General features: G+C 35.4%; 2 protein-coding genes across 2 annotated transcripts; one reads left to right on the top strand and one right to left on the bottom strand.

Annotated features, from left to right (window-relative positions):
* Positions 1-598: 598 nt before the first annotated feature.
* Positions 599-8756, top strand: LOC131928670 (3-keto-steroid reductase/17-beta-hydroxysteroid dehydrogenase 7). The gene is made up of 10 exons (XM_059284750.1): positions 599-726; positions 2090-2293; positions 2431-2523; positions 2785-2899; positions 3098-3228; positions 3756-3831; positions 4743-4847; positions 5026-5082; positions 7591-7689; positions 8269-8756. The coding sequence occupies exons 1-10, from the start codon at positions 671-673 to the stop codon at positions 8344-8346; spliced, it is 1014 nt and encodes a 337-aa protein (XP_059140733.1). The 5' UTR covers positions 599-670; the 3' UTR covers positions 8347-8756.
* A 909-nt stretch (positions 8757-9665) lies between these two features.
* Positions 9666-16585, bottom strand: LOC131928666 (achacin). Its single transcript, XM_059284740.1, has 9 exons — positions 16461-16585; positions 15998-16237; positions 15053-15209; positions 14706-14807; positions 12279-12413; positions 11840-11926; positions 11412-11520; positions 11046-11131; positions 9666-10688 (listed from the first exon to the last, which is right to left on the bottom strand). Exons 1-9 carry the CDS (start codon positions 16546-16548, stop codon positions 10103-10105), a joined length of 1590 nt encoding a protein of 529 aa, XP_059140723.1. The 5' UTR covers positions 16549-16585; the 3' UTR covers positions 9666-10102.
* Between the last annotated feature and the right edge of the window lie 4628 nt (positions 16586-21213).

Genomic DNA, 21213 nt, shown 5'->3' with positions numbered 1-21213 from the left:
GAAAATCCTAGACTTTTTTTTTTGTATATATAGGCCCTACTTTGACTTTTAAATTAAAACCCACTCATTTTTCTCTCCACAGGCTACATTCTAGTAGAATTTCTACTTTTAATATTTACGCCTAATAATAAACAGTATCGAAAATATTAAAGCCGTGTATCAGTAAATAGGTAGGCCTACACAATATGTTACTGAAATAGAAAATTGGTAGTAAGTTTTGAGAGGGCTAATAAATTTTTGTGGACATCCACAATAGGGGGGGGGGTCCCAAACTTTTTCGAGTGGCGACCCCCTTTTATAAAAAGTAAGTGGCCCGCAACCCTCATAGAATAGAATTAGAAAGTTGAAATGATTGAGAACAACTTTGCTCAGTACGCATTGTTTCTTCTTTATTCCATTTCATTTCCAGTGATGTTAGTAAAGCCGAATTTCAGATATTATTCTAAATATTTCGTTTTTCTTTTTTCATTGCTAAGGTTTAGTCTATCAGTTAATGACTCCACAGAGAGCCATTCGCGACCCGGCCCCACCCCCTCCTCCCGGGAGTCGCGACCTCAGTTTGGGAACCCATGATCTAGAATCATGACGTCAACGACTGAGTTTTAAAAGGGGAAACTACTCTAAATAAATTTGTATTAAAGGTGTTGCTAATAATTTTTTGCCAATCAACATGTCGTCAAGTTTGCAAATGAATCGGAAAGTCGCTGTAATTACTGGAGCAAACACGTATGTTGATATAGATCTAATCTAGATTCTAGATGTATCTATTATCTATCATATCAATACATTAACAGTCTAGAGTTTAGTCTATATCAGAATCTAGATCTAGTAGTTCGTAGACTAGGTTAGGTCTATGTCTAGGACTAGGTCTACGACTACGTCTAGTATACCGGCTACGTCTGACTACGACTATTAAAATTATTAAAATTAATCAGTTTAAACTTTAGTCAATCAATTTGAAGTAACTAGTTACTAGATCTAGTGTAGATCAATCTTCAAGAAGATTCCATTATCCGACACCTATATAAAAGTTTAAATATTCGGTAATCTATCGTTTTGGGTACGTAAAATCGCCCGCGGCTATTAATGTACGAAAAAGTTACCTCATTGTCAAGGCTTTAGTAGAAGTATATTGTGATATATTTGTGTCAAATATTATAGATAAATGAATAATAAACCTAAATCAATGGCTAAATATATCAATATATGCCAGAAATTAACTTTAAACAGCAGTGTTTGCGAGCAAGATTTGCTATATAAACAGCAGCCATTTGTAAAATAGAGTGACTTCCGCCTGTCTCGCGCTATATCCGCTATAAAAAAAACTTAAACAAGATGGCTGCTATAGTAAATGAGCATGGTTGCATCTGTTGGAAATATCGCTAGTCTTCATTTATTACTGAAAAGTTTTAATTCAATTGTTTAAAAACAGGTACATAAATGAAAGAAGGAAACATTTTTGTATTTTTCAAAACATAAATCCTCCTCAAAATGTGAAATAATTATTAAAATTTAAGGAGTCACCTGTTTTTCACATTACTAGTCGCGGGCGATTTTACGTACCCAAAACGATAGATTACCAAATATTCTCCCAATATTAGATTTAGATTATTTTAGATCTAGAATTCTAGATTAATCTAGATTCTAGATCTAGTCTAGAGTCTAGTTACACTAGTCACCTAGTGAACTAGTGACTAGTCACTACACTACAGTGCTAAACCTTTCACCTAATTTGAAGTTTCAATCATGACTAAAGTCGCATTTAGAGTTTCTTTCAGTTACTCTACCGCCATCACCCCCCCCTCTCCCCCCCACACACACACATGCACACATACCCCAAAGCACACGTCCCATTCAATGAAATAAAATTTATATTAAAAATACACTTTTTAAAATTTAATCACAATTTCTTGATAAAATAAGAACCACAAATGTTACTTAATATTATTACTAATAATATGAGGCCTACTTAATTTTAAACTAAACTGTCTTAAACTGATGTCTAGTCTAAAGTAATGAATAAAAGAATTTAAAATTGAATTATAGAAATACGAAATACAGTCTAACATTGTCTAATATTATATTTTAGAGGCATAGGATACAGTTTGGCAGAGAAACTTGTGAAAGCTTATCCCACAATAATACTCTGTTTAGCTTGTCGGAGTAATGAGAAAGCCAAAGAAGCCGCAAAAGGTTTATCAGAATTGAGCTCAGAAGCTAGAATTGATATTGTTATTGTGGACACATCAAATGTAGATTCAGTATACACTGCTGCTGCAACATTACGAGAAAGGTAACTTTGATGTTTTATAAAAATTGTATTCCATTTCTGTCTGTAATAGCCATATTATGTATATTTACTAAAAAGTAAAGTTAAGAATTTTGCTTTGTTGATTTGTTCCAACCTACTGTTTTAAATCAAACCCACAGATATAATCACATAGATTATTTGTACCTTAATGCTGGAGTTATGACAGTCAGAGGTGTTGACTGGAGCCATTTTTGGCAGGGACTGTTTTCAAAGTAATTTTTTACTATTATTTAATAATCTATTATCTGTAATTATTCTGAAAAATACAACCAATTTAATTCATAATCAATTAATATTCACTAATTCGCACCCTTTTTTTGAGAGATTTCTTCATTAGGGGGAAGCAACTCCTTTGATTTGTCACATTAAATAGAATCTGTTGCTTCCCCTATCTATATATCAAAGTAGATTTGGCATCAGGACATGATACTTGAATACAATTAAAATACTATTTCATTCTTGTCTCTTTCTAGACGAATATTCTACATGTTCACCACTGGAGAAGGTTTACTAATACAAGAAGATGGAGCAACAAAAGATGGCCTGATGCATGTTTTTCAGACAAATGTTTTTGGCCATTACATGCTGGTATTATTTTAAATGGGAAAACATTAATATAACATCAGTTTTAATCCTATGCCTAAAAATTAGTTTTATAATCCTTAAGAAAGTTACTTAGAAGGGTCATTACCTTATAATAATTTAAAAAAAATGAAATATGTAAAATACCAAAAATAAACTTCTGCATGTTTTAGTGAAAGATCTGCAAACTTTTTTTCCCTCTAGATAAAAGAGCTTGAGAGTCATCTGGGTAATGTTTCAGAAAAGAGTTGTTCCCCATCTCAGTTAATATGGACCTCATCTAGTGCTTCGCAACGTGATGCATTTAGTTATGAAGATTTCCAGCATAAAAATGGGTAGGAAGATAATTCAGCATTGACTTTATTGAAGACATTTAAGGCAAAAGAAAATAATTCCTTAAATATAAAAATATATGTGTCCATAATTATTATATTTAAAATATTCAAATAAAATGTATATCATATAACTAGTGTCTCGTGAAATAAATATCCTCCAGCAGTAAAGCTAGCTTAGAGTTGTTACATTAATCACATAATATATTTTATGTTGCTTCATTATATACCTCCAAAATGATTTAGGTCACTCCTCCCTTTTAGTAATGTATGCTAAAACAATATTCAAATAATCCTCATTTAAATAAGACTACATCCTTCAATTTTTCAGGTAATATGGTTTTGAATAGAAAGCAATCGTTAGAGCAATAATATACAAATTATATATAACAAACTTTAGCAATAACACTAATTTCTAAATCTAATAAATAATTACATTTAAGCCTTAAACTTGTATTAAAAACTACAATTATTGAGGTAATTATCTTCAAGAGTCCCAATCAATGATTTTTTTTTGTTTCTTTCAACAGTAAAGATCCATACGGCTCATCTAAATTTGCTATTGATGTTGTTAGTGTTGGTCTTAACAATAGGCTCAATAAACAGGTAACTAGTCCAGGAATATGCACATCAAAAATAATAATTTTTTTATATTTTATCTAATAAATCTAAACACTTATCATGGGAAATAGGGTGGGATATATGTATGCGTACCTGTGTGTGTGCGGAGCACAGGGAATAAACCACAATTGCCTTTTTTCTACTTTCAAGAAAGATGACATTTTGTGTTAGAGATTCTTTGATGTGCTATTGTGTCATGATTTTAAAGTCCTAAATAGTGCAGGGACTGATATGGTTTTACGTCATCATATTGTTATACATGGTAGATATGCACTAGTACTACATGAACAGGGCACTAACTCAAAAATTTTAAAAGATGGTCATTTGTAGTTTTTCTTGTGTGGCCTTGATATATAAATATACACACACATATATACACATATGTATACACACAAATATATATACACACACATATATATATATATATATACACACACAAAAGCATATATGTATATATATACATATATATGGACAAGGTTTTATTTGTTTGCTTGTTTTTTAAATTAACTGGCCTTGCAGTATATTCCGAATATGTGGTTGGTGGTAGGTTTGAGCGGGCCAGACTTAAAATGCCCACTTCGACTCTTCATTTTAAAACAAGTTTTTAAAAAAAAATTGTTTTAACACACTTGAATCAAAAAGAGAATTTTTAGACAACTACACATTCTCATTTACTTAATAAATGTATAGCCGGTATTAACAATTCTATTAAACAGCTAGTGTACATTGTATAAAATATCATTTTTTTTTTGTAGTTCACAAATATTGAATAATCTATTTTAAAATGAGTTTACCACTGTTTCAAGAAAATAGGAATATTAATAAAAAAAAAATATATATAAAATCTGCAATACTTTTAAACCTCCTCATTATGGTTGTTTTTCTGATATTTACAGGGTGTGTATTCCCATGTTGTTTGTCCTGGTCTGGTCATGACAAATATGACTTATGGAATCCTACCTCAGTGGTTTTGGACCCTTGTTTTCCCCATTATTTGGCTAGTAAGTGTGCTTATGTTTTACGCCAACTAGATTTGTCATTGCTACTATTATTAAACTTTTTTTTTGTAGAAAAATTAAAATGTAGATGCAATGAAGATAAAAACAAATAGAACCTATTAGTTTTTTCACTTGTGCAATCTGAATGCAACTTGAAGGAATTTTTTTTATTTTCTTTCAGCTTAGGTTTTTTGTTCCTAGTATGACTAACAGTGCATCCAATGGTGCTGAAGCTTTGGTTAGTATGTAAAAAAAAGTTTTTACCAATAAGCTGTATACAAACTAGTTTGTAGTACTATTCAAAAATTTAAGTTTTATAAACCTATATGCATATATTATGTATATATATATATATATATATGTGTGTATATATATACACATGTATACACATGTATACAGACAAATATATATATATATACATACACATATATGTGTGTATATATGTGTGTGTGCATGTATATATATATGAATATATATATATGAATATATATATATATATATATATATATATATATATATATATATATATATATATATATATATATATATGGTGTGTATATATGTATATATAGGCCTATATATATATATATATATATATATATATATATATATATATATATATATGTGTGTGTGTGTGTGTGTGGTATTTTCTAAACCACTATTTGACTACACTGTGCACACACATTTTTTTAAATGAACTTTAGTATTACGTGTTTAAATACTTGCAGTGTAGACTTAACAATCTCTCTCTCTTGTCATGATGGGTTGAGATAGCTAATCTGATACAGCAAACACTTCCTTGTTCTCTTTGTCAATATATTCCCAAAATAAACATCCAATTCTAGAGAACCACGGTAGCTTTTTTTAAAAAAATAGATTTTGTATTGCTGGTTTTAAGTCCAGTGGGCGTTGGTTTGTTGTTGTTATAACAGGAAGTTGTGGATATTGATAGGCTGGTGATAACAGCTTGTTCTGTTTACATTTATTATGGATTATTCAATATGGCTTATGGTAAATGGGGATATGCCTCACAGGGTCACTGTGTGGTCTACTGGGTCAATAAGTTTCCTGCTGTTTTAATCAGACAAAAAAAAGTTCTTTGTGGGGTCACTCAGCTGAGGGGGGGGGGGGGGTGAATTTCGCAAGTAGTTAACTGAGTGGGGCGTTGGGGAAGGACATTTCACACTGGCCACTTATTGGAACACAGATGTGTTTTCTAATGAGATCCTGCTCTACCATTGTGTTGAGTTGTGTAATGTCAGGAAGAAATTGTTTCCACTTTACCTATCTATGTCCCATATGCTAAGAAGTATCTGTCATGTGGTTGAAATATTTTGTCTTGCTTTTGTTTCACCACTTGTATCACTTGTTTGTAAATTTTAATAATCTAACATGTAAAATACTTTGTATTTTAAAATAACAGAACTCTATGTGATAGCTGTGTTGTTGTAAAACCTTTTTTTTTTTGGTCCCATTGTTTACAAAATGCTCATGTTGAAAAATTCTCATTTTGGAAAATTCTCATGTTGGAAAATTCTCATGTTGGAAAATTCCCATGTTTGTGAGATATTTGTCGCCAAGTTACAGTAAACAGATATAGAAGATTGCATCACCTGCATAAATCAACAAGGAAGCTATAGATAGAACATTTGCTTAGTTTGTATGTGAGTGTTGGCCTAAGCTAACCTGTGTCAACATTCCTCCATATTTAACTTCTTTTCTGGAGAGGTTACCTGTCTGCTCTCTTGGTTTTCATAGCAAATGTTCTATACCATATTATAACTAACCAAAGCTCAGGAACCAGTTCTTTGGATCTCTTAATATCTATAACAAAGATGTTCAGTCTTCTATTAACTTCCTTTTGCCCACATTAAGTGTTCATTAAATTTTTAAAATTATCTCCCTTGCGCTTATCTACTTTTATATTAAAGTAACTCCTGTGTGGATGAGATAGTACTTTTAGTTTTGTATCTGACTGGAGATGCTTTGATAATTCACCAATAAATTAATAGAAAAGTCCTTGTTTCCTCAGTAACAGAAACATTTCATTAAATGTTCCTTCTTCTTCTTCGTTCTTAATTTTTAGTGTTGGGAGGTATCGAGCCTTATCTGCCAGAGGGTTTGAACTCGAGACTTTTTTCGAATTTATCAACCATGAGCTTTGCCGACTCGACCATGCTTCCATCACAATTAAGGATTACGTGTCAACTGGTTATGCGCCATTGAGGCCATTGACTCCGATTTCAGCCTGCTTTTCTTTTTGGATTTGCTTCCATAGCCTTTGTCCAACCAAGAACAAACTACAAGGCAGCAGTTGTTTGATTTTGGAGTTGTCTCTCCTAGAAGAGTGGCTGTCACCAGCTATCGAGCCTCATCTGCCCGAGGGTTCGAACTCGAGACTTTTCGGTTTAGCAACCATGAGCTTTACCGACTCGACCACGCCGACCCCAAAAGTTTTTATTTGGTTTTTTAAGATTTTGTTAGAAGTTTAACAAAAGTATTAGTAAGGCAATCATTTTACTGTCAAACTTAGCATGTTATATCCCCTTATCTGCTACACAAACATTGAAAGTGGATTGCTTCCCTTATATACATGTACTTGCTGGATTGTAATGTAATGTAAATAGGTGGGGTTTTTTTACAAGCCTGCTGTTTTAAAATACATCACTAGAATTAATGAATATTATAATTCATGTCTTTAATTCCATTGGCTTTTGAAAATGTATCCTCCTTATCATTTTTTCAGTATTGGTTATCATCACAAGACCCTTCCTCTTTAGACCCCCAGACCAAATACCTCAGTGAAGTCAATATACTAGGACAGCCCCATGTATCAAAAAAAAAGGTACTTTATTAACTCCACAACTCTGGCTTTAAGATCAGCCTGACATGAATCTTCCAGGTAACACCCAAGTAAGGAGACTGTCATAATAGAACAAAGATAGATTTTTATCTCAGTACTTTGTCCTGATATTCTTGAGGACTGGATAAAATAATCCCTAATCTCAACATTCTGTCCAATTTATCCTATATAAAGCCATTGCTGCTATTAATGAGAAAAAATTATAAGAGCTGATAAAAAACAGATCTATGCACTCGTGCCGGGGTTATTATAATAGATTAGATGGTCAGCCAGACGGAAAAGTTTATTAATTATCTTCCTGGTCAATAGACTGCTATAAATACAGGATGTAGATCTTAGAGGGCGTCTAGTAAAATGGAGCTGTTGCAGCTAGACTCTGACCTATTTGTTCACTTGATCTAATGGGGGCCCTAAGAATAAACTAGGAAACCGCAACTATAAGTAAAACATAAATATTAATATTACTATTATTTTTCTTAGTTTTAATACTGAACCCTAGATAATTAGCACAATACCTTAAATTGTTATCTATTGCTAACAACTTTTATTATTACTTGACAGATGAACATTGACCCAGATAAAGCAGAGAATTTTCTACAAGAATTGGATAAACTTGACCAAACTTTGAGGCACAGATGATCTAAATTTACATTTAGAATGTTGTTTTATTAAGACTGGGAACAAATGAGTTTGGATTGTTTAGAAGTGAACATTTTTACATACATTAATGGTTTTACAGCGTGTTAATTGATTTTTTAAACATTGGTAAATTGTAGTTGTCTCAAATGATATTTAAGACTTTAATATTTGTTGGTTTTCTCATTATATTTAAGTTATCGGAATTTTAGTTTTATTGATAGTGTTTTTAGAAATCATAGTGCCTTTGGGAACTAATTTGTTAGTATTAAAATTAAAACATTTGTATAGATCTTTCTGTTGGTCCTGACGTGTGTGAATGTTTATTCTGTTCTTAGTTTATCTTCAGTATTGTACTTGTACCTCATTCTCTTTGTATTGATGTAGATCCTTTTGATACTTCATAACCTGTTGCTTTTTTTTTATTTTGATTCAAATTATAAGATAATAATTTTTACATTAAAAGAACTTAAACAATTTTTTTAAAGCTTCTTTGTCCAGTAATTTGAAAGCTACTCAGTATTTTTTAAAATCATTTGATCAACTAGTTAAATAAAATATTAAAGGGTTTTGGATGAATAGCCTACATTTGAAAGCCTGTTTTTTCCCATAAATGGTAGCCTAGCTGGTATAACATTACTGAATGGCTATGACATTCCTGGCTTCAGGAGAAATACAACAAATTGATGAGGACTGTGACTAAACTAAAAAGGCTATGAAAGATTTCACTTCATGTATATGCTATTCTGTTTGTTGGTTTTTATCTAAGTAGGCCTACTAGTTTTTAAATTTATGTAAACTTTAAGTGGAACAGTTTATTTGTTAACATTTAAACTCGGGACATTTTAAGATGGGGGTTAGATTGTCATATCAGCTAGGTGTAGCTCTTATTTTGTCTTTCTTGTCCTTACTTATCCCATCTTATTTCTATCCCCAAACTTAATCATTATATTAAACCTATCAATGACCTATCCTAATCCCATCTATCTTAGAATAGCTGATAGGTAATTTATATGGGTCAGGGGGTAATATCCTGAAGAGTTTTTAACAGGGGCAACTTTAATCAAGTCCTGCTCATGTTTTTCCCATCTGAGGTTTGCCTACCAGTGCCTGATCTAATTCATGTGTTTGATGAACAGAGCTGAAGAAACAACATCACACAAGCCATCTTTCTCTGCCCAGTAACAAGTCATCTTTCTCTGCCCAGTAACAACCCATCTTCCTCTGCCCAGCAACAAGCACACCCCCCCCCCCCCCCCCCCGGAACAATAAGAGAGAAATGCTGCATAAACTATTCTGCTGATTAAGACAAACGCTACATAAATGGTTTTACTTAATTAGGTTTAGCTCTTGAACAAAAAATTTCAAATGTTACACAATTATCCAAAAAATTTCAAATGTTATACAATTATCAAGAAAATTTCAAATATTATAAAGTTGTCCAAAATATTTCAAATGTTATACAACTGTCCAAAATATTTCAAATGGTATACAATTGTCCAAAATATTCAAATGTTATTCAATTGACCAAAAAAAATGTTATACAATTATCAAGAAAATTTCAAATATTATAAAGTTGTCCAAAATAGTTCAAATGTTATACAACTGTCCAAAATATATCAAATGTTATAAAATTGTCCAAAATATTTCAAATGATATTCAATTGACCAAAAGATTTCTTGTGTTACACTATTGACCAAAAGATTTCTAATGTTACACTATTGACATAAACATCCTGTTTGTAGTTTTACCGCATCAGTTAAAAATAGAGCGAGAAAACCCTATCGACACTGGCAAAGGCGCCTTCAACCCAACCCACGTGATAACCTTTGGCATGATCAGCCCCAACCACAAACACGTCATCGGTTAGGGACGGGTGTTGAATGGTTGATATGACTTCATCATACCTATAGCCTGCTTTCCAAATGACAAAACCACAACCGAAAGGATAAGACACCCAGAACTGAGACATGGAAGTTATGGGGGCTGGGATTTCGCTTCTCTTCATGCCGTAGGCTTTGGCCAGGTCGGTGAGAATGTGTTCAGCCAATGGTGTCATCACGCGGTTTGGTCCAGGGGCGGAGCTAGAAAGTAGTTCCCCTTTAGTGTTGAGAGATAGGAGCCTGCTGGATTTACTGTCTTCAGAGTAACTTGTCATCAGAGTGTAGACTCCCGTGATATTTGACCTGCCGAAGTCGTACGCTTGACTGAAGGCCTGGTCAGAAAACATGACGGGGGTTGCGTGGGGTGCGTTCTGGAGCCACCAGGGGCGTGAGAACGTCATGAAAACTTTGTTGGCGGGAACTTCCCTGACTGCGTTGATGGCGTCTTCCACTCTTTTGTCTCTGGAGGAAAAAAATGTGAGAAGGTTAAATTTAGCTTTAGAGTCTAGTTTATCTAAGGCTAAAAAGTCAAATATGATTCTAGATTGTAGATATTTCAAGGGGCGTAGCGAGGGGGGGGGGGGGGGCGGACCGCACCGAGTGACACCATTTAGGGGGGTGACACCAAGGCAAAAAAAAGCAAAATATATAGAGAAAAACTTGAGGGGGGGGTGCAAATCGAAAACTTGAGGGGGGTGTGCAAATCGAAAATGTGAAAGTTTGTCCACAGGAAGGGTTGCTACGCCTCTGGGGGGGGGGGGTGACACCATTAAGTGCCGCACCGGCTTTTTTAACTTTAAATTATGACGATTAAACTACCTGAGCGGACTCCAATCGATTGTTTTCAAGGCAAACTTTGGTACAGCTAAAATCACCTTTCTGGCGCAAACAACGTCTCGATCACGCTGAAAGAGTTTTATGTTGATTATGTTTCAGGTTTATAATGAGTTAATTGATCTTTTTTTAACGGTTTACAATACTCACTACACCTAAACAATTTGTTGTTGTTTTAGCAGCTGTTTTATCTCGTAGATGATTAGCTGTCTCCAGATATCGAGCCTCATCTGCCGGGGGTTCGAAACTCGACCACGCCGACCCATTACATCTTGTCAATATCTTCAAATATCTGGTGTAAAACTACAGCCGATTACCTTGTGAAAATATCGATCTCAAATAAAGACTTACCTTCTCAAAAGTGTAGCCATTCTGTGTGTTTGTGTGCACAAGTTCAAGGACGTAGCCCTCTCGGTAGTTCCTGATGGACACCAGACGTCTGTTGATGGTTAGCTTGTGCCTGGACCATTCAAATTGTCAGTTTTTTAGTTTATTATACGCTCATATTAGCTTGTTAATTAAGTTGATGGCTAATAGGCTTGCTGAGTGGCGAGGAATTTTAACTAAGGGCCTGCATTAATAACATAATCGCAGCCCATTTCATAATCGCCTACTGAGGTGAATTACTGTCTTAAGGCTGTTGGGGTGGGGTGGTGGTGGTGTGGAGGGGGTGATGTGGACCCATTCTAACAGTTCTAATGGCTATAAATAGTCATCACATGACTTTGACAACTGCTACAGCTAATTTTAATTAGTTTAATTTTAAACCGTGAACTCACCTCTTGCTGGCCTTGAGGAACCTGTCGACGAGTTTGGTTGGTATTGCGCTAAAGCCCTCTTTGATCGTCTGCACCACAAAGTCACCACTATTGGACAAAAACAATGTTATACAGGTAAGTCTGTTGGTCGGTTTGGCCAGTCTCTCTGTCTGTCGGTCAGTGTTTCTTCCAGACTTTTTTCTCCGGGGAGGGGGGGGGGGGAGACGGACACTCGTAAAAGTAAAGTTTTCTATATAAATTCCATTTCGTTCGGGGGGGGGGGGAGTAGACTTTCTTGATTCCACCCCCCCCCCCCCCTCGAAGAGATGCCTGAAAGAAAATCTGCTCTCTGTCGGTCAGTCTCTCTGATGGTCAGTCTTTTTGTCGGTAGGTCAGTCTCTCTGTCGGCCAGTCTCTCTGTCGATCTGTCTGTCCGTCGTCTAAAAAAACAAAAGCTGACTTTTCAGGTCCCAGATTATTCTCGAAGATTGGTAGCGGGGACGTGTCAGCAGCCCCGTCAGACTCGAAGATCGCGAGGGCTCTCAGGAAAGCTTTACCGTCTGCTGTCGCCACGGTGTCGAGAGCTTCGTCAATTCTGGAAGAGAACGGATCTTTTAATCCTAATCTGGCACATAACTTGGTCAGTTAATTTAACACGTATCTTTGGCAGTTAATTAGACTCATATCCTGGTCAGTTAATCTGACAATATCCTGCTCAGTTAATCTGACACATATCCTGGTCAGTTAATCTGACACATATCCTGGTCTACACGCTAAGAACCTCGGGAAAGTGTTTACTAACTGCACAAGAAGCTGACCACTGAACCAGCCGCTACCCACGTATCTGTTTGTTAACATGCGTAGTTGTAAAAGTAGCTGAAACCTAGCCATCAGCATATGTCAGGGGTCGGCAACCTGCGGCTCGCGAGCCGCATGCGGCTCTTTTGATGTCAGGATGCGGCTCTTCTGCTCCATGCACAAATATTAATAATTATTTTATTTTCGAAACGCTTAAAATATTGTTCTGCAACATTCGGTGATGGACGATATAACAATACATATAAACGATAAACACTCGCTATTCTATTAGAATATTTAGTTACTTCCTATTTTAATGTACTTCCCATTAAATTGTCCATCCCGAATCGAAATATTCAACTTCATGGTAGATATTACAAAGAAACTAAAAGAGCTAAATGTAAAACTGCAAGGAAAGGAAAACCTAACCTATGCCTTGCTTGAAAAAGTTGATTGTTCCGAAAAAAAAATTTTTTGTTGAAGTCACAGAGAGCGATACATTACTTAATTTTGATAAATTTGAAAAAAATATCATGATGAAACCAATGCTACTTTTAACAATGAATTACTTAGGCATTACAATAAACAAAATGAAGGATGGATTCCTGAGTGATTTGAGTAATTCGAAACAAATGCAAGTACTTTGACGTACATAGTAGATCGTCTTAACACAAAAACAAATGCGATCAACATTGAGCCAATTGGAATGGATGCTGGTTCGCTTCAAATGAAATGGCTGGATTTGAAAACCAAACATTTCACGGAACTTAGGAGAAAGTTAGAAGATTTGGAGGTCCAGAAAAAACATGCTGCACAACTGGACAGCTCTAACATAAATGCCTCGAGTTTAGGCACTATTATGTGACGCATGGAATATTCTCCCCAGTGTTTCTTCCAGACTTTTTTCTCCAGGGGGGCACTTGAAATTATCGGGGGGGGGGGGGGGCGGTAGTTTTCTTCGAGGGGGGGGGGGGGGGGCGGACACTGTTAAAAGTATATATTTTCTATATAAATTATATAAATTTCATTTCGTTCGGGGGGGGGGGGGCGGTAAATTTTTTTCGAAGAGATGCCTGGTAGAAACTCTGCCCAAGATACTACAATGAGGTAAAGAAGTTAGCATTTTGAGTGCTGAAGATCTTAGGGTCACTATATTTATGCGAGCAGGCGTTTTCTTGCATGAATAAAAGAAAAAGTAAAGAAGCCAACCAGTGTTTCTTCCGGGCATTTCTTGAGAGGGGCTACGCCCCCACCCCCCCCAGAAGAGTCTACCCCCCTCCCCGGACGAAATGGACTTTATATAGTTAATATATACGTTTAACAGTGTCCGCCCCCTCGGAAATTTTAGTCCGTCCCCCGCGAAAATTTTAAGTGCCCCCCCCCCCCCCCTTTCGGAGAAAAAAGTCTGGAAGAAACACTGAAGCAAACTAACAAATAAAAAAATCTTAAGGCGTGCTTGAAACTGAAAACAAGATATGAGCCAGGTTTAAACAAACTTTCAAAAAGCTTGCAAGGTCAAACTATAATTGTAAATATTATTCAATGATTATATTTATATTTATTTTGATTACTGATTTTATTATTCTAGCAGAGCTGGTTAAAATACTTAAATATGTTTTGTGCTGATCATGTGTATGTTTTTATATAAATAAATATTATTTCATATTAAAAGCTATTTATTTTAAATTATATATAGGCCTATATATATATATATATATATATATATATATATATATATATATATATATATATATATATATATATATATATATATATATATATATATATATATATATATATATATATATATATATATATATTCCTAATAAAATATAATAATATTGAAATAAAAATGGCGGCTCTTTAAAAACTGGGAAATTTTATAAATTGCCACTTTTGGCTCTTCCGTCTCAAAAGGTTGCCGACCCCTGGCATATGTGCATATCCTCTTCTGCCCCTGTAGCTGCCCTTATAGCCAGTCAATCTGCCCAGCACCTAGCCGCCTGCCTATGTGTCTATCCGCTGCCCATTTATCTGCCCTTATAGCAAGCCAATCTGCCCAGCCCCTAGCCCGCCCCTCGTTACTCACGGAACTTGGTACATGTACCGGCCGTCCGAGAGCTTGAGCTGCATGAGAATGTCCTGAGTGACCTCTGTGCCGTTGTAGCCCGTCAGCTTCTCCAGGTAGTACCTGAGACACAAAGATATAGTCAATGAATAGGTGGGGTGTGTACCTAGCTGGTGGTACCTGTCACAGGTAGAATGTTTAATTGGTTGGTGATATCTGTGACTGACAAATTACTTACCTAACAATTTTGGGAAAATGTGAGACATTTACCAAATCTACCCCCTCACCCCCAGTGACGCCTTTGACTTCAAGAAATTAAACTTCCTACAACCTATCTTCGACTGATCCCCCCAACCCCACACACCTACCTAAACAAACGCCCCTGGTTCGCCTTTTCCTCGGGATTCAGGTTGTAGGGTATGTTGCCGCCGCTGACCTGTGCTGAAGTCAGAGTTCTCCCCCTCAGGTAATAGAAGGCGTTGGCTGTATTCCCGTGATGTAAGGAAAACGGTACTTTGGTCAGTCCTGTTGAAGAAAGGTTAAGCTTACATTACAGCAGTTCTAGACGAATTAACAAATACCCAGTTTCACGAAGTGACAAATACAAATCTTACCCAGCCAGTTCAACACGAACTGACCAATACAAATCTTACCCAGTTCTAGGCGAACTGTGACCTACTTAGGTCTTCTTTTTTTAATTGTTTGATTTTATAATTATTTAATTAGCCTTGAGTGGTCTGTTGTTCAAACTAAAGAAATTTTCCATCAGGCTCATGTGATAGTATTCACCACTGAGTTCGTGTGGCTCGTGCTTTGGCTAATTCCTCCCAATGGTCCTTGGCATTGAGGACGACATCCCATAATTTTGGAGTCATATATAAGGCAGGAGAGAGCCACGTACGACGCCATGTTTTATTTTCTAGTTTAAGCAGCAATTATCTTTGTACTCAGTATTTTTCTGTGTCTCACTTTGACAACGTGTAGGTTGTGTTGATTACTTAGGAACCGTAACCAGTGTTAGTAGTTTCAGTGTATTATTCTTTAACTCCTAAGTTGGGTCTTTCATTATTTGTATATTTATATTTTTTTACACAGCTATTTATTATTTAAACTTGTATACCTATTAGAAGGTTGTAGATTGATTAAAAGTATTATTAGTTGCAGAAGGTCTTCGTGTGTGTTTTTACCCTAGAAATTATATTCGAGTCCACGGAGAATCTTTGTTGTCTGGTAATCGTTTAGTTTCAACACGAACTGACCAATACAAATCTTACCCAGCCAATTCTAGACGAACTGACCAATACAAATCTTACCCAGTTTCTTGGTCAGCTCCTCCGTCCTAACATGAACCTCCGAGATGAACCTCATCCCCCCCGCCTCCAGCTGAAGATCAGGAGCGTTGGGCAGGGTTGTGGTGTACAGTCTCCCACCCACACGGTTGGAGAACTCGAACAGTTCCACGACTTTGTTAGCCTTGCGCAGCTTGTAAGCTGAGTAGGCACCGCTGGGCCCCGCCCCCACAATGGCCACATCCACGGTCCGTGAGCAGCCATCTGTGGCACAAGTTGAATATGTAATTTGGTTTCTTAAGAGGTTTCTTAATCAGGGAAAAATGTTATCAATTGTGAACCTAATCTAAACACTTACCCTAACCTTTGGATCAGCAGATTGACAACACTTACCGTAACCCTGTATGTGTGTACATGTCTACCAATGTGCACAGGTGTTTGCATATATGCGCATCTGTGTGCATGTCTGTGTGCATGTGTTACTCACGAGGTCTGTTATTTCGACGAGGTCTGTTTAGGTGGTCAGAGAGAGCCACAAGCATCAGCAGGAACACACAGCGAGCCATGACTGACATCAAACAGAAAGTAAGAACGTCCTGTATCGTTCAATGCCAGTAGACAACTTGAATGCAACTATATAGCAAAAATACACACAAATTATCATTGCCCCAATGCCCATTCATCTGGCATAATATAAATAGAAGTTTTAAATGTTACTTTCATGCTCAGCGAGTGCAGACTGCAGAAAAAGGCGCTATTGTAAATGGTTTTCTTAAATATCCAAGTAAATATTTAGTACTGTTTGCTTGAAAATGTGTATACGTATAAGCTCATGATTTCATCAAATTAGATCAATAGCTTTTAACTCGATATACAACGCAGTCAATTCTAATCAATAAAAATGGTTTTGTAAGCGACGGATTACGGATTACATTGAACATCTATCACACAAACAACAACAGATGCTAGAGAACACAGAAATGGTGATTGCCATGTCATCAAATATAGGCCTAAAAATCCACAAGCAAAAGGCGAACGACATGGAGACAAACTTCTCTAGCATAAAACCAGTCATGAATATGGAAGTTCCGTCTTTTGTATGTGTGGCTATTTACATGTAAGTAAGTAAATAAAGTTCCCTTTCAAACCTGCCGGTGTATGTGGCAAGTGAAGTAGAGTTCACTTGTTTCTGTGACCTCGGCATATGAAGGGTTAGTGTGGTCAGCACTATGCCCAACCGCCTTTACTTACAGAGGCGTAGCGACCCTTCCTGGCGCCCGGGGACAAACTTTTCAATTTGCAACCCCCCCCCCTCAAACTTTCAATTTGCACCCCCCTCAACCTTTCAATTTATTTTCCCAACCCTATTTGGCGCCCCGGGGACATATGCCCCCCCCCCACCCCCTCGCTGCGCTACTGTTTACTTACCCTAACGTGATCCCGGATTCGAACCAGTGGCGGAACTAGAAAAAAAAGGCTCCCCCGCAAAAAAATTTTTTTGGCCCCCCCCCCTATATATATATATATATATATATATATATATATATATATATATATATATATATATATATATATGTATGTATGTATATATATGTATATATAAATATATGTATGTATATATATGTATATATATATGTATGTATATATATATATATATATATATATATATATATATATATATATATATATATATATATATATATATATATATATATATATATAAGTAGCCCGCTTCTCAAATTTTTAAATAGTCTATTACCTGAGTATTTTAATCTATTTTATTGCAATGTATAACCACTCTGAGATAACGAACCAGACAACAATAAGTCCGAACTCATTTCTTTTTTTATTTTTTTATTTTAAATATTTTGATTTAATGATGAGAATTGTAAAATTTTGGGTATTTATTAATACGTGGTTGTTTTTTTAATACAAAAATCCTAATTTATAAAAGGCCATGTGCGCTCTTCTCTCTCTCTCTCTCTTTCTCTGTCCGCAAAAAATTTTCGCCGGACATCACGTCAGAATCGGCAGCGGTATATGGAGAACTTTTTACGGACTTTTGTTGAAAATAATATGTTAGATGTTTTAAATGTATAACCACAATTTTACTTAAAGAAGAAAAATAAAAATTAAAGGCGTATTCGAATGTAGAGAAACAGTATTATTTATGCAACCGGAAAAGCATTAATATATGTGAAAAAGAACGCATAAAACTGTGACGTCACTATTGCTTATACATTAACTAATGACGTCATCTGCCGTGTTAAGAATGAAAAGAAATGAACTATTTCATTCAAATTTGATTTAGATCTACGTACACTATGAAATGTATACAATACAATTTTTCCGGCCTAAACTCATAAAATTTATTTTATGTATTTGGATTCTAGATCTAGAGATTCTAGATCTAGACTAAATCTAAATCTAAATCTACGCAATAACTAGATCTAGACGTAGACGCTAAGATCTAGATTTAGACTCTAACTTCTCTAAAATCAATTCCAAAAATAAATTTCTATATTAGGACTAAACTATTTCAAGACTTATTTATTTTATACAAAATCTTTGTTTGGAACTGGCTAATTTGGGATAAAAAATTAATTTGAAAGAATAGGCATATTCGCGTAAGTTAAGATTTTAAAATACGTGTTTCATTCTCCGTATTTTATAAGGTGCCTAAATAGCGGAGATGTTAGTGTACATTAAACCACGCAGGTGGTGCGGGTTCGAGACACAGCAAGTCAACTTGGTTAATGTATTCTTTTTTATTATGCTCGGGCTAAACTTAAAAAAAAAATTCTTTTAGGAATCTAGATCTAGATCTAGATTGTCGGGTGTCCGATAGGGCACTTCCCGGCGCCGCAGGCGCTTCAAATTTGGCATGATCTTGCCTTGGTGCGACAGAACACGGGGGCCGGTTGGCCGAAAAGTCTACGATGTGGGGGTCAAAACTGACCTCGACTGACCGGTACCTTATATGAGCTATAAATCGAAAAAAAATGTCCACGGAGGAACCTCTTCATAACTCTTGAGGTCGTAGACCGACCTTCGGGCGAATTAATTAAGCATTCAAATTCTCAATGTTTTCGAAAGCCTAAGCGAAGCTGGGCAGCATGCCTAGTATACCTATATTTTTGTAGGATATTTAAAAACTTTAAAAGAATTATGGTTTATAACAATAATAAGTAAAAATATTATAATTTACACAGCAACCTCAACTGTTAAATAGTTTGTTAAATACGTTCAGTGTCCGAACTCATTTCGTTTATTTTTTTTTTTTTTTTTTTTTAAATACTTTTATTTGCTGCCCGCAATAATCGTGTTTTACTAATATTTGAATAGCGTCTATATGTTGACTGATCAAATTTATATAAACACGTAAGTTTGATTTTGAAATGGTTTCTCGCGTTATGTTTATTTTTATGATTTTTTGTATTTATATTATTAGTTTTGAATACATTCATTTTTATAGCTATAGGATTCTTTAATATGCTTTATTTAAATAATAATTAAGAGAATAAATGGCTCTTTAATTTACATGGTACAAAACTATTTAATTGAGCTTTATGGGCACCCGTGTTTTGATGAAGGGCAGTAAGTCATGGAAGTAGTGTGAACGTTTGCCTATCTTTCAAAGTAGAGCTCTTGTAGATTTTATATTTTTCTACGCAACAGTGTGTGTTAGTTACTGTAGAACAATCACTGCTACAGTAGACCTGTTTGTTTTTTACAAAACCACTATCAAGGTGCACGAAAAACATTATTTATGAAAAGAAAATTCATTGTTTTTTGGTCGGAATTGGGCCCCTAAACGTCGTGGGCCCCCCCGCATTGCGGGGTCTGGCGGCACTGTAGTTCCGCCCCTGATTCGAACTCGAGACTTAGCGCTAGGCCACTCTGTCCCACGGGTATTTACATGGCTACATGCTTAACTTTTTAATAACAAGCTTTTATGTAATAATGCACTAAAAAGGAGAAAATAAATGATTTTCTTTAAATATCCCTTTATCTACTGACGGTACTTATAAGTACCACTTTAATTAAGTGCCTGTATTATTTTAATTTAATACTAATTTTTAAAATTATTGATGTAATTAATAGTATTATCTCCCCTGAGTCGCGGGTAGTTGGAGGGATCGATGTTTTTTGAAAATTTCTTGTGTGGCGCCATTTTCAATGTTTTCCAGTATCGGTAGTTTACAATTGTTCCGTACAGTTCTCAAACACATTCCTGATTTCCCTTTGTTTTACCTTTTTTTCAACTTTTCAACCCCAAATATTTTTTATTCGCACCTTCAATAGTCCGGCAAATGCAAATTCTGTTCTTAGTTTATCTTCAGTATTGTACTTGTACCTCATTCTCTTTGTATTGATGTAGATCCTTTTGATACTTCATAACCTCTAGCTTTTATTTATTTGATTCTAATTATATGATAATAATTTTTACATTAAAAGAATCTAAACAATTTTTTAAAGCTTCTTTGTCCAGTAATTTGAAAGCAACTCAGTTATTTTTTAAAAATCATTTGATCAACTAGTTTAATAAAACATTTAAAGGTTTTGGATGAATACATTTGAAAGCCTGGGTTTTCCCATTAATGGTAGCCTAGCTGGTATAACATTACTGAATAGCTATGAAAGATTTCACTTCATGTATATGCTATTCTGTTTGTTGTTTTTTATCTAAGTAGGCCTACTAGTTTTTAAATTTATGTAAACTTTAAGTGGAACAGTTTATTTGTTAACATTTAAACTCGGGACATTTTAAGATGGGGGTTAGATTGTCATATCAGCTAGGTGTAGCTCTTATTTTGTCTTTCTTGTCCTTACTTATCCCATCTTATTTCTATCCCCAAACTTAATCATTATATTAAACCTATCAATGACATATCCTAATCCCATCTATCTCTGAATAGCTGATGGGTAATTTATATGGGTCAGGGGGTAATATCCTGAAGAGTTTTTAACAGGGGCAACTTTAATCAAGTCCTGCTCATGTTTTTCCTATCTGAGGTTTGCCTACAAGTGCCTGATCTAATTCATGTGTTTGATGAACAGAGCTGAAGAAACAACATCACACAAGCCATCTTTCTCCGCCCAGCAACAACCCATCTTTCTCTGCCCAGTAACAAGTCATCTTCCTCTGCCCAGTAACAAGTCATCTTCCTCTGCCCAGTAACAACCCATCTTCCTCTGCCCAGTAACAAGTCATCTGCCCAGTAACAACCCATCTTTCT

This window comes from Physella acuta, unplaced genomic scaffold, assembly GCF_028476545.2.
Source record: "Physella acuta isolate Inbredline_101_S28 unplaced genomic scaffold, ASM2847654v3 ptg001530l, whole genome shotgun sequence".
NCBI lineage: Eukaryota > Metazoa > Mollusca > Gastropoda > Physidae > Physella > Physella acuta.
The sequence above is the reverse complement of the archived record's forward strand: the minus strand, read 5'-3'. Positions and strand labels throughout refer to the sequence as shown.